This window comes from Anabrus simplex, chromosome 14 (assembly GCF_040414725.1).
Source record: "Anabrus simplex isolate iqAnaSimp1 chromosome 14, ASM4041472v1, whole genome shotgun sequence".
In the NCBI taxonomy this organism is placed as follows: domain Eukaryota; kingdom Metazoa; phylum Arthropoda; class Insecta; order Orthoptera; family Tettigoniidae; genus Anabrus; species Anabrus simplex.
In genome coordinates, this window is record NC_090278.1 from 19,618,991 (window position 1) to 19,633,810 (window position 14,820).

General features: G+C 37.7%; 1 protein-coding gene across 1 annotated transcript in view; it reads left to right on the forward strand.

Moving 5' to 3' along the window:
- The window catches only part of LOC136885490 (uncharacterized), a 179,117-nt gene extending 165,353 nt beyond the window's left edge, over positions 1–13,764 (forward strand). The window contains exons 6-7 of the mRNA XM_068230397.1: positions 10,324–10,453; positions 13,707–13,764. Coding sequence (XP_068086498.1) covers positions 10,324–10,366 — 43 coding nt within the window. The 3' untranslated portion in view covers positions 10,367–10,453; positions 13,707–13,764. The remainder of the gene's footprint in view (positions 1–10,323; positions 10,454–13,706) is intronic.
- The last annotated feature ends 1,056 nt before the right edge of the window (positions 13,765–14,820 follow it).

Genomic DNA, 14,820 nt, shown 5'->3' on the forward strand with positions numbered 1-14,820 from the left:
CCTCCAGATTGGATCTTTCTAATGAGTAACTCATAAATCAATTCCTCCTTGCTCAAGTACCCGGGAGCGAGGACTTCGCGAGGACCAGACATGTTGACAGAAAGTTAATAATTTGGAAAAATTCCCAGCAAACTAGAAAATTCTTACAGTTTCAAACATAACCTACTTTTAGCCGTCAAAAGGTTTTGATCTTGACCCATTCAACCACGCTCTGCTACCACATGATACGGATATTCCGTGGAGCAGAAAGATGTGATAGAAGGTGCGGGTGACAATGGGTCTAAGTACAATATCAAAATTAATTTAAAACTTTAGAGGAAGGTTGTATTTCTTTTTCAAACACAAACATAACAACTTTTCACTTAGTCAAATAACAATGACACATTTGGGTATTAAACCAGAGAACCCCACAATAGGGAATTTAACAATTTTCGGTTTCAAGTCCCTAGTTTACACTTTTACAATTTCAAAAGTGGTATTATTTAGAAAATCTCCTAAATTCAATAGTACTTTGCTCCAACAAATTCACAGCCTTCCAGAAGCACTCCTCAGTATTACAGTAGGATATAGAACTCACAAAAAGAGCTTACATGCTATCCGACATTAACCAAATCCTAAGAGCCCCCTTAAGGCAACATTACAAAACCTTACAATCTCTGGCCTCTCTAGGCGCAATTAACAAAAGTTACAACACAGGGGTATCTAGTACCCAACCTAATGGCCCTTCGCGGAGAAAGAATAACACAAAATGCCTCGAACACAAAATGAATGGAGGCGTAAACTTGCACTTCTAGATAATGAAGAATAAAATTCTAACGGGGCTCTCGGCCCAATCATCCAGGGGCTAATCCCAAGCTAATGAGGTGACTCGAATGATGGTTAATTTAATACATTATAGAAAAGAAAAGAGTTACGAAATCGTAGTCACCAAAAACCAAGTTGAAGGGGAACTCGAGAGGGTACAGCACACTCTAGAAATTTACATTATCCGAATGAAAATTTACATTTTAGAAAAGGATGGTTACATAGTTAGAATTTCGGAACTTCCCCTCGGATAAATTAGCGGAGAAAGCTAGGAAGATAGAATATTGGTGGCCATTACCTGGCTGTTGTTCTGCCTGCCGAAGAATGAGGCGCCCCGCCTCCTGTCTTAACACATACTCAGAAAGATGACGATCAATGAGACAAGGAAAATTGAAAAGCCGCAACTTATATACGCAGGGGGAAGGTTCAAGAGGATTCTGGACTAATTCGGACACATCCTCTCAACTTTTATTGGCGAAATCGACATGAAAAAGACATACATGATTGGTTGAAAATTAATTACAGAAAATTTATGATTGGCCAGATTCAAAACTGGCGGAATGAGAAAGTAGTGTTGCCTACTGAGAAATAAATGAACATTGATCCAGTTATGAAAACCTAGAAACACAAAACTTCTTTAAATTACAATTTATTCCACCTTGCATCAGAGTGCATGACCACCGTTTTTGTAATAGCATCGATAGATTAGGGGCAGAGGGGGTTGCAGCCTTTCGTAAGTTGCAAGGGCTGCAGTCTGGAAGATTGATTGATATGGCCTTGTAATAATATTCAACATGGCTTAGCTGTGTTCGTACTGCTACACGGCTGAAAGCAACGCGGAACTACAGCCGTAACTAACTCCCCAGGACATGCAGCTCTCTCTGTATGAATGATGTACTGATGATGGCTTCCTCCCGGGTAAAATATTCCGGAGGTAATCTAGTACCCCATTTGGATTTCCTGGTGGGGACTACAGTAGAGGGGCGATGATCAGGAAGATGGATACTGACATTCTGCGAGTCGGAGCGTGGAATGTTAGAAGTCTGAATATTTGTGGTAGATCAGAGAATCTGGAAAGGGAGATGGATAGACTAAAGTTAGATGTAGTTGGTATAAGTGAAGAACGTTGGCAGGAAGAACAGGATTTTTGGTCAGGAGACTACCGGATTATCAACACAAAATCAAACAGAGGAAGTGCAGGAGTTGGTTTAATAATGAAGAATAAAATAGAGCAGCGGAAAAGCTACTACGACCAGCATAGTGAAAGAATTCTTGTCATCAGGATAGACACCGAACCAACGCCCACCACAATGCTGCAGGTCTATATGCCCACTAGCTCAGCGGATTATGAGGAAATCGAAAGAACGTATGAAGTGGTAGTAGTTTTAATACAATATGTAAAAGGTGATGGGAATCTAATTGTGATGGGAGACTGGAATTCAGTGGTAGGCCTAGGAAGAGAAGGTAATACAGTAGGAGAAATCGGATTGGGACAAAGGAACGAAAGAGGAAGTCGGCTGGTTGAATTCTGCACTGATCATAATTTAGTCCTTGCCAATACTTGGTTCAAACACCACAAACGACGGCTGTATACGTGGACGAGACCTGGAGACACTGAAAAGTATCAAATAGACTTCATTATGATCAGGCAGAGATTCAGAAACCAGGTGTTGGATTGCAAAACTTTCCCAGGAGCAGACGTGGACTCTGACCACAACTTGTTGGTCATTAAATGCCATCTGAAGCTGAAGAAATTGAAGAAAGGAGAAAATGCAAGAAGATGGGATCTAGACAAGTTGAAAGAAAAGAGTGTGAGGGATTGTTTCAAGGAACATGTTGCAAAAAGACTAAATGAAAAGGCTGAAGCAAACACAATAGAGGAAGAAAACATCAACTAAGCACCAGTGGATAACTCGGGAGATACAAAGACCTGATTGATGAAGGACGAGAATACAAGAATGCTGGAAATGAAGAGGCCAGAAATGAATACATGCGATTAAAGAATGAAGTGGATAGAAAGTGCAAGGTAGCTAAGGAAGACTGGCTAAAAGAGAAATGCAAGGATGTCAAAGGTTGTATGGTCCCAGGAAAGTTAGATGCTGCATACAGGTAAATGAAGGAAACCTTTGGAGAAAGGAAATCTAGATGTATGAATATTAAGATCTCAGATGGAAAGCCACTTCTAGGGAAAGAAGACAGCAGAAAGATGGCAGGAACATATCCAACAGTTGTATCAATGTGAAGATGTAGATAATTTGGTTCTGGAACAAGAAGGGGTTATCGATTCTGATGAAATAGGAGACCCAATTTTGAGATCAGAGTTTGACAGAGCTGTGAGCGACCAAAATGGGAGCAAGGCACCTGGAATTGATGACATTCCCTCTGAATTACTGACTGCCTTAGGAGAAACCAGCATGGCAAGGTTATTCCATTTAGGCTGTAAGATGTATGAGACAGGAGAAGTCCCATCCGATTTTCGGCAGATTGTTGTTATGCCTGTTCCCAAGAAAGCCGGTGCTGACATGTATGAAAACTATTGCACCATTAGTTTAGTATCTCATGCCTGCAAAATGTTAACACGTATTGCATACAGAAGAATGGAAAAACAAGTTGAAGCTGATTTGGGAGAAGATCAGTTTGGCTTCAGAAGAAATGCAGGAACACGTGAAGTAATCCTGACTTTACGTCTGATCTTAGAGGATCAAATCGAGAAGGACAAGCCCACGTACATGGCATTTACGATTCTGAAGGTGATTAGGGTCAGATACCGAGAACGAAGAATTATCTACAATCTGTATAAAAATCAGTCTGCAGTGATAAGAATCGAGGGCATTTGGAAAGAAGCAGCAATCCAGAAAGGAGTGAGGCAAGGCTGCAGTTTGTCCCCCCTCCTTTTCTATGTTTAAATAGAAGAGGCAGTAAAGGAAATCAAAGAGGAATTTGGAAAGGGTAACACAATCCAAGGATGGGAAATCAAAACCTTGAGATTTGCCGATGATATTGTTATTTTATCTGAGACTGCAGATGATCTCGAGAAGTTGCTGAATGGCATTGACAAAGTTTTGGGTAAGGAGTACAAGATGAAAACAAATAAGTCCAAAACAAAGGTAATGGAGTGCAGACGAACGAAGGCAGGTGATGCAGGAAATATTAAATTAGAAAATGAAGTCTTAAAGTAAGCAGATGAATATTGTTACTTGGGTAGTAAAATAACTAACGATGGCAGAAGTAAGGGGGATATAACATGTAGTTTAGCACAAGCAAGCAAGAGCTTTGTTAAGAAAAGAAGTTTGCTCACTTTAAACATTGATATAGGAAATAGAAAGACGTGTTTGAAGACTTTCGTGTGGAGCGTGGCATTCTATGGAAGTGTAAAATGGACGTTAAGTAGCTCATAAAGAAAGATAATAGAAGCTTTTGAAATGTGGTGTTACAGAGGAATGCTGAAGGAGAGATGGATAGATCGTATCACAAATGAAGAGATACTGAACCGAATTGGCGAGAGGAGATTGATTTGGCTAAATTTTACGAGAAGAAGAAATAGAATGATAGGACACGTCTTAAGACACCCAGGACTTGTTCAGTTGGTTTTTGAAAGAAGTGTGGGTGGGGTAGACCAAGGTATGAATATGACAAGCAGATTAGAGCAGATGTAGTTACGTAGAAATGAAAAGGTTAGCACATGATAGGGTGGCATGGAGCGCTGCATCAAACCACTCCATGGAGTGATGACTCAAACACAACGAAGCACTATAGTGAAATGTCCAAACTTCTTGATGTACAGCAAAACAAACATAAATAATTCCAGTCAGTTTAGGCAATATTGAAACAACAGATTGCACAATAATTCAATATTGACATCTTCTGGTCACTGTCCCAACTTCATGTAGTAGCAGTTTCACGTTTTGCAGGATAGATAGAGTCCTTTACGGCACTTTTTGAATAAGCGGAGTTCAGGTGTTCCTCCCGGTACAATTTTTCTTATTATTATTCCCTACGGCACACTCCTTCGCAAGCGGGATAACGGCAAGAAATATATATCTGAAGGAGGTGCTGTCTGTCTCCTACATAATTCGGCATCTTTAATAGTGAAGTTAATTGCATTAATAAGTAGACAAGAAGTGTACATGAACACGTGTATGCCACTTACCAGTGTACTGAAACTCTTATTTCTTCCTTCTTACGTCGTGAATGGGAAAAACTACATCCAAACATTAAGCGGGTATTCACCATTCTGCCACACAGTAGTTTGCCGAATAATTAATGTGAAATGTACATAAATACAACATAAACCAAAACTGCACGTAGCACAGTAACATGTGACGTAAGATGGCGGCGGGTGATATGTCTGTGCTCTAGAGAATGCGCCCAGCACATTCTGGTGACGTCATCTCATGTGACATTGAGTGCGACTTCGGAGTCGTAGGAAATGATTCTCGTAGGCAACGGCCAGGCATAGCGCCACATTGCACAGAGTGCTCTTTTCAATAAGTGTCGTATACTTCGGAGTTGTCAGTGGTAATAAATCATTTTCTAAATTTAGCCTGTGCTACGGAATAATAGTGTTCAAATTTGTTCTTCAAGCGTTTGTTTTAAGTAATTAAACTACATTAAAATATCTGATTTTGTTTCGAAGTGGCAGGTATGTTGTTATACAAGGCGCGTTTTAGCCAGTTGTACAGCTTAACCGTTGATGTGTTATAGATCTTCTTCATTGAGGAATAGTGATTTCTATCATTTTACAGTGTGTTCACAACCTCTAGCATATTGTCGGTAATTTTCAAGTTTTAATAATTTACTTTTGCCAAACTTATAGATCTCAATTGGGAACCGTAAAAGTTTACACGAAGATTTCTCAGTTTTAGCATTCTAGCCTACATATTTTTATATTCAATGTTTTTAATTTTCTTGAATTTTATTTTTAGATGGTAGTTTCAGAAAGAAGTTACAAAATGTAGTGTATAATTGTAATTATTGTGTTGATATGTTATTTATATGTGAGTGCGAATTGAAAGTGATGCTGTGAATGTTGAGTTTTTCTCTGCACTGTAGGCTGCAAAAGAAGGATTCGAAATCTTGAGAGTTGTTCCGTTTAGGATATCTGTAATATTATCTGAATATGTAGAATTCTTGGTATATCAGTGTTGTTATGGAGGTTCTTCTGTATCGCATCATTACGCCACAATAGCTATATCCAGTATTTAGTCCTCATGTTTTACTTCACAGTAGGCTGCCTCTCTTTTGTAACATATTTCCTGATAATTATTTTGTGTCAAAGATCTTCTTTCGGGGCGACTGGCGGTAAGTTGGCGTGGGTTCGAATTCCGCGATCGGCAGCCCTGCAAATCGTTACTGTGGTTACCCCATTTTCTCATTAATTTATCTTATTCTTCCTAATCCTAGCCCTTTCCCTTTGAAGTGTTAGTGCGATATTAAACTATTAGCAACAAAAGAAGAAAAGTCTTCAGGAATTCATTCTGGCTCTGGAAAATGTAAAATACAGTTACTTGAAAGTAAAACCAATACTATATCAATAGATTAACTAGTGATGGCCAGAACAAGTAAACGTGGCACACTTAAGTAATGTACCCTATGTTGAAATATACAAAATACAATTAACCATAGTTTCCTGAATATATATGTTTTTAATTAGAAATCTGTTTCCTGGTAATGAGTAAGAATCGATGCAATTGGCCACAGGAACGAAGCTCGTATTACACGTGTAAGATATTGTAGTATTCACAGTTAGTGCAGTAAGTTTACTTTTACGGTAGAATATCACAAAGTGACTAACAAACACTGCTCTTGGCTGAAATGAATTCTTGCTTGCCTGTTGTTTAAAGGGACTTAACATCGAAGGTCATCGGCCCCCATGAAATTAATTCAGTGAGGCACCACTCACAGTATTCAACTCAAGTTTCGTACCACCTGGGGGACAATAAAAACTGCTAAACATTTAAACCAAATATTTGACACGGTACTCCATTCAAGGTGCGCTCTGGTAAGCAACCCTTCATTATGCCATTAGTCATGACATGCACAGACAAATAAAGACAGGACACTTAAATAAAGGTTGGTGGCATTTATTCAATGATATGAGCTGATAGCAGTGTTGTATAAATTTTAGCCTCCACTTCAACAGATTTTTCTTCTTCGTTTTCCATTTCCAGTCTTCTGGGTACAGTTGTGAAACAAGGACCTCCTCAGTTTTCTATCTCTCCACCACTCCCTTCCTTCTTCCAATATATTTTCTACACATACTCCCATCTTCTCTGTACTCTCCTACACCATATCCATCCACCTCTTCCTGGGCATTCCCTGATATCTCTCTCCTGTCAGTTTCTCTGTAAATGCTCACTTTGGAACTCTATCCTCTTCCATTCTCATCATGTGTCCATACCATTTCAGCTTACTGGTCTCTATACTGTCTTGCAGTTTAGGGAATCCAATACTGTACCTGATTTCTATGTTCCTGATTTTATCCCTTCATATCTTCCCTATTATTCCTCTAAGGAATTTTATCTTTCCCTCTTGGATTTGGCTTTCATCATGTTTCATTGTTGTCCATGCAGAGGTGCCAACTATTACGGATTGTCCGTAATTATTACGGATTTCACCTCACGATTACGGAATTACGGTCAAAGGAGAAATTATCACGGAAAATCTGACATTATGACGAAAAATTATTTTTCTACGGAAAAAGAGAAAAGAAGGAAAAATGTTCAATCCTTTCGAGCCTTTCTCCTAAATCGTCGTCGTTTCAATGCTTGTAAGTTGGCAACTATACTTATTCGATCGTGACTTCCTTTTGCTACCTATAAGCGTTGTAAAATTCATTGTGAATGAAGGAGCTCAGGCGCTGCTCTTCTCCACTATAAATCTTTCAGTAATGTTGTATTCGATGTGTTAAGTGTACCTGAAAGTTAACAGAAAGATTGAGAAAGAAGTGAGGCCTACATTAAGCACATCTGCACTGGAATCGCAACTTACATGTTGTGTGCAAATTTTATTGAGTAATATGATATACTTTCCAATAGATTGCTAGAGGGAAAGGCCAAAGGGGTGTCATTATCGAGAAGGAAAGAGCATGCTTTGGACTTGACTGGAAATTTTTCTCGGGGGAAGGGGGGGGGGATTACTGATAATCCACTTCAAAGGTTGGCACCTCTGTCCATGTGCCCGCTGCATATGTCATAATTGTTGCGAAATACAGTGGGTGCAATATTTTCTTGTATTCCTGTGGGATGTCCCAGTTCCAGACTATACTTATCTCACATTGGTAAAACCCATTGGCTTGTTCAATTTTCTTTCCACTTTCTTAGTTTATTTTCCCATTTTCTGCAATTATTCTCCCCAAATACTTGAAGCTTTCCACAACTTCAAATTTTCTTCCATTTACTTCAATTTTCCCTCTTCCTTCTCTATTACATCTTGTCACCGCTGTAACCGAGGTTGCACTGTTGTTTCCTTCATTAACATTTTTAGATATGGCATTCCGCAGTGGAAATTTGTGTTTCTAGGAATACACGCCTGCATGTCTGTATCTTGTGGGAGTGATTTACGTATGATGGTACGGCTGTCCCATTAACTGCATGTAGTGCCTTGAATTAAATATTAGTGTGTTTCGGCACTGAATTAAAAATCCTTCTGGAAAAAGACACCAGCTTCTCACGGTCATGATTTTGAACTATGTCGCGGAGCTTGTGAATATCATGTCTACGTTGTGAATCTTTGAAAATGTTTTCTTCTTAAATTTATTTCTGGTGTAACTTAAAATTTAAAATTTTAGCCTGGTAACAAGTTAGGTGGTTTCCATTTGGGTCGAGTTAAACTATCTCACTCATGTGAAGTTGAATTATTACATTTATTATTATTATTATTATTATTATTATTATTATTATTATTATTGCAAGCAGTCTCCTTTTAAAATATTATGTAATGCATTACTAATTTCAAATTTATGTTAAAGGCAGTTTAACTACCATGTGAGTTTCTGCATGAATTTTAAATTATTATCTGATCCCATTTTTAATACTAATTTTCTTTTCGCCTTTTATAATTTTATATTAACATGCAATTCTTCGAGTTATGTAATCTAACTGATTCCCTTTGTTTCATATCATGTGTGCCTCCCATTGTTGCTCAGTGTTTTGGGGTTCTTTGTTCGGTCTCCTTGTTTGGTCGTTACTGTGGTGATGGCAGCCGGCATGGCAGTTTTATCTGTGGCATATTTAACTCAACTCCAAGTGATGCTTGCGCTCTTTCTTTTGCTTCTTCATGGAGATATATTTCTGGTTTATTTACATTTTAATGTAACTGATATAAACTCAGACTAGTGGTTTATTTTAGTGATGTTCTTTACGGAAACTCAGTAGGACGTCTTGTAACCAGCAGAACTTAACTAAGGCTGAGAATTTGTTAAAAGGAAGAAGATAAGAGTGTACCTGAATTTATTTGAATTTAAGTTTATGTTAATTTGTGTTTCCAGGAATGCATGCCTGCATGTCTGTATCTTGTGGAAGTAATTTGCGTATCATGGTATGGCTGACCCATATGCTGCAAGTAATACCTTGAATTAAATATTGGTGTGTTTTGGCATTGAATTAAGAAATCCTTTTGGACCAAGACAGCTTCTCGTAGTCATCATTTTGAACTAGGTCGCAGAGCTTGTGAATATTACATCTATATTGTGAATCTTGGAAGATATTTTCATGACAACAAATTTAAATCTTGTGTAATTTAAAACCTAAAACTTAAGCTTGCTAACAAGTTATGTGATTTCCATTTCAGCTATTTCCATTTCCTTTCAACTATTTTCCTTTTGCATCGGCCAATCGTGTTTCAAGTAGGGTTTGTCTCCTAGTTGTTAATCTTGTTCTCATTTAAAACTTGTTATTGTTAATGCCTTTTTTGTATTTTAATTGAAGATGACCTTAAATATTGCTTTCTGTTAATTTAATTTTAAACCCTAGTTTTGCTCTTTGCTAATTCAGTTTTAAAGCTTAATTTTTTCCTAAATTAAATTTAGTTTGTTCAGTTCTAAGAGGTGTTTTTCTTCTAATGGGTATTTGACTGGTACCTTATAGGTATGTATCCTGATCCACTCCTTCCAGATCTCTCTCTGGGTTTTAGGCTAAATTTCCTTCCTTTTTTTTTGCCTGGTGTTTTATTTCTGTTATTGTTATCATTCTATGTTATTACTTGTGTGTGCTCATTTCGGTACTCTTGCAGCGCACCACTGCTGTCGTAGACTTTTTTTTTCACACTTATTTTGATTCCATATTCCTCTATTTCCTGATTCCATACAGTGAATAGTTTTTGTACTTCTATTTCACCTTCTCTCCATATTACTTTGTCATCTTACTATGCCTTCTTGGTTTCCATTTCTGTTGTCTTTTCTGTCTTATCATAATATTGACAGTCATGTTACATTGTAAGCTTGTGGTGTAGTCTATTGACAAATAACCTAAGTAGCAATGACAGCAATAAGGTAATATATATTTCTGGTGTGTGTTTCAGTGTAAAGATTTCGGGAGTAACCAACAACCCCAGTACCTTCTAACTACTTTGGTTGCAGTGTGAAATGGACCTGGAAGTGAACATCAAGGAGGAACCAGCCTGGCTTGAAGAAACAACAAATGCATCACTTGTAAGTCTGATCCAGTTAACTTTATAGAGATCAGAATTTAATCCTTAGTAGCTGAATAAGTTTGGCAGGGGCAAAATTTACTGTGCGCTTATCCAATATTAACACCAGCAGTCACCATTTGCTGCATGGGCTTCTAGGCATGGTTTGTCTTTTGTTTCTTTGTCTGTGAATATGCCACACTGTGCTAAACAAAGCTGCCAACTGCTAGGAACTATAAACGACACTATTGATGTACATCTATGGGTCCAGCTAGTGACAAAGCATTGTTCATGGGAATATGAAAGAGGTTCTGATGGCATAAAGACCCAGATAAGGGCCGCTTAGTGGACAATTGGCCTGTAGCCTTTGCTGGCGAGATGGCAGTGCATTCTATGTTTTGCAGTGGCAAAAAGCTGAAATTATGTTGTGGGCTTGTTAGTGATGGAGCTTTGGTTAGGTCCAGCTTGTGACAAAGTTGTGAAGGCAGTTTCTCAAGTTCGAGGCTTCAGGGCATTTCATGTATTAAGTACCGATTGACTGACTGGCTGTTTTTAATTGATTACCTCTGTTGGTTATTGAAATGGATTTCTGGAGGCTGCATGGTTATGAATTTATTCTGCATGGTTTGGTAATGGAATCCTTGTGTGATTGACATAATTTCCTATCATATGTTAGCCAAATGCAGTGCTAGTAATTACTGAGGTGGTAGAAAATGGTGGGTGCTAAATTGATTTAGGTTGTGGACAGTAGGTCTCTAGCTCTCATGGTCAATATATTTTTCCTCAAAAAGAAATTCCAGGTAAGATTTGCATCATTTAAACTTGTTTACAATGTTAGTGATGTTGGGTGAGCATGAAATAAAATTCTGCCTTGGCAGTTTATTGTGAGTATAACTCGCCTAAGACGAACATGCTGATGAAGGCGGAGATGCAGTGGAATATTTAGGGTAGAAGGAAGATATTTTCATCATCTTTCCTTGCTCTTTGTTGCTGCTGTATATACAGTCCGTTGCAATCCTCTGAGTGTGTATCTTTCAGTTCAGTGACTTCTTTTGATAGCTCAGAGGGTAAACTGGTGACATGCTAATTTCACATCGGCGAATTATGAATTATCCCAGCATATATTTGTAGTGATACCAGCATGAACGTGAATTCCTGCACTTCAGTATGGCACCTGAGAATCTTTAAAAATCTTGAAAGTTGGTAGAGGGATGTTCAATGAATAACTGTGACTTGACAGTAATAATCTATTGCAAGAAGTATGACATGCTAATTTATAAATGAGATATTGCCCAAAAGTTGCTTAAAGGTAAAATTTTGCATTAAATGCACACTATTCTCAGAATTAATGTGTGCTGGTTGAGTTCTAAGTTACTGGTGCTATAGAAGAGAAGGGTTTCTGAACATATACGAGATGTGAGCATACTGATGTTCAAGATCTCTACCTTCGATATTTCTTTTTATGTTCTGTGTCAAACTTGAATCTGACATGAGCGCGCACCCCTGATCAAGAACTCTAGGTTTGATGTTTCTTATAATTTCACTGCATTATACTTGTACAGGTATGAAAATGATGTTAAAGAAATGTGTGCCAATATCGGAAACTGTTAGCGAGTGTGTTTATGTTGGGGTAGGATTAGTCTGTACATGTTACTGTCAGTATCAAAATTGCTTGGGTTACTCTGATCATACAAGAGGATGGTTGGCCCATAGTACTTTTTTAAAACTGTAATATCCTCAAACACTACCTCACACCCATTAGCACCACATGTTAAAAATTATGACTCCTATCTTAATTAGTGCAGAAGAAGATAATTCTCAAATTTTCGTCAGTGTTTTTGAGACTGGATACACCAGTCTGCTAAACAGAATGTCAACGCAGGTGTGATTACTCAGGGTTACGTCACATCCACAATCTGCTGGGAGATATGTGTGTTAAGGAAAGAGCAGATTTGCCTGTGGCATATGAGAGATCAAATAGCTCAAAATTTAAATGTAATATCTCTCAAAATTAGTATTTTGCTCAGACATTGAATTCATTTAGAAAAGCAGATTTGTGGTAAGCTCATTTTATTCCTCAAATACATGTCAGTGTGTATGTTACGTAGAGAAACATGTCTAAGGACTCTAGAATTCATTATTTCTGAGAAAATCTGCCCCTTCTTAGTGGGCTCTGATACCTTGGGAACTTAAGGCACATTAAAGACAAACTTTTCTTTCCTATTTATCATTATTTCCTTCTCTGTTTTGTGCATCTTTTTTCATCCTTTCCTTTGTATGGCTACTGTTCTCTTTCTTTGTATTGAGTGGGTCACGTCAGTATATTGTAGACTATTATACTTTAATTCACTTTTATTAGTAAATGAGCTTGTATTAGAATCTAAGCTTTTGATCACAGTCTCTCCCCCACATCTTCAGTGCCAACAAGATTTTATGAATCCAAGTGAGAAATTTGATGGTCTTGTAGTAGATGATGAAAGAGCTTCTGAAACTGTGGATGTACACTCCAACATTGCTGACACTCCACTGATGGTGTTCTTATCCCCATAGTTCTTCACAGAACACTACATAACATCTCTGTAGTGGTAAAACATTCTCATTTGTACAGTAGTTGCTTTGGGTTTGGACTACATCTCATCTTTCCCTGGTAACTGACTGTGATGAGCCTGCTTCTTTCATGATAGTTTTTAATATTTACATCTGGAAGCATTGAAATATGCTACTTGAAACAGGACTGTCTCAATGCAGTATGTAGTCCCTGTGAGCTCGGCAAAACCAGAGTAGAGAATGTGATCAAAATATTTCATGGTATTTTAATGTCTGTAAACAAACTCTATGCTGAGAATAAAAAAAGATTTAGAACAGTTTCAACACTTCGAATTGGTCAGACAACCTCTAAGATTTGATTGATATGTTTGGACATATGAAACGGTTCATAAGATTCAGTGTTTATGTCTATGACAGCTTCCTTCCAAATTCTGGGCAAGATGGCCTCAATTCCATTCCTGGTAAGATATCTTCTGATATGGCTAGAAAATGTTTCTCATTTTATATTTGGTTCTTGGTCTCATCCTTTCTCTGATGTGAGGAGTGAGCAAGGATAGTAACACCTTTCTTAGTAGAGCCTGTGGTTTTCCAAATCCTCTGCTGGTGGAAATCTTCCGTAAACATTAGGGACATTTTGAAAATAACTGTAATACTAGCAGGTAATTTGTTTTCGACTATATTTGTAGATGTGTGTTATGTGCATACCTAATATATCTTATTTTCCACAGGAAAATATTGAACGTGTATCAGAAGTGATAGCTTTGAAAGAAGAAGCCAAGTCAGAGTTAACAGAGCCAGAGTCAACAGAGGAAAACTCTGTTGAGGTAATGTACATAATTTTATAAGCCATCATCACATAATGAAAATAGTTCAAAAATGGCTGAACAGACATCAGTGGTTGACCCTTCATTTCAATGCATACGATTGATAGTCCTATGGAAAATATACTTTTTTCTGAGATTGCCTGTTTACATACCTAATTTTCACTTTTCTTTCAAGTTGTTCCATGATCTTGCATAAAGTATTATGTAGCAGTTACAATTGGTGCAAAGACCTTTATGTTATATCATTTGGGTGCTGGTGTCATTCCTACTAATTCGTTTGACTTTGTATGTGTTTTTGAGCACAGAGTTGCTATAAGATTCATTCTTTTGTTACTGTTACTGGATATCTTACTAGTTTTTGGCAAGTGATAAGAAAATAAACTTGTTATATTATTGATTACATTCATTACTAGCAAATGTACCGGGGCCGATGACTTTGATTTTAGGCCCCTTAAAACAACAAGCCTCATCATCTTCATCAGCAAATGTACCCATGCCTCTCTAAGGCATTCTACATTGTATACGGATATTGAAGTAAATTATTGTACGTGCAGTGAATAAGAGTTTTAGAAATTGCATGTCTCTCAGCTTATCCAGAAGCAGCAGGGTGAGGTTCCCATAATTTGTTTCCAATGTAAATGCCCCTTGTTTCATTGTTTGCAAGTTGGCAACAGTATTTATTCAGTCTTAAGCATTGTCAAATTCATTGTGCTAATGAAGGAGTTTATCTGCTGTTTTCCCGTACAAATCCTTAAGTAATGTATTTACAGAATTGAGGGCCACATTAAGCACATATACACTGGAATTGTTTATGGTTAAGAAGACGAAAATGTCATCACAGGGGGAAGGATGTTTCAAGAATAACGACACTGAAAATCATCTGCTGGATGCGAAAGAGGTTACAAAGAATGTTTTACCATTGAACTAACAGTTAGTGTGCAAAAGTTATTGTGTAATATGATATACTTAAGAATAGATTGTGTCGGGAAGGCGAAAGGGCGGTATTATTATCGAGAAT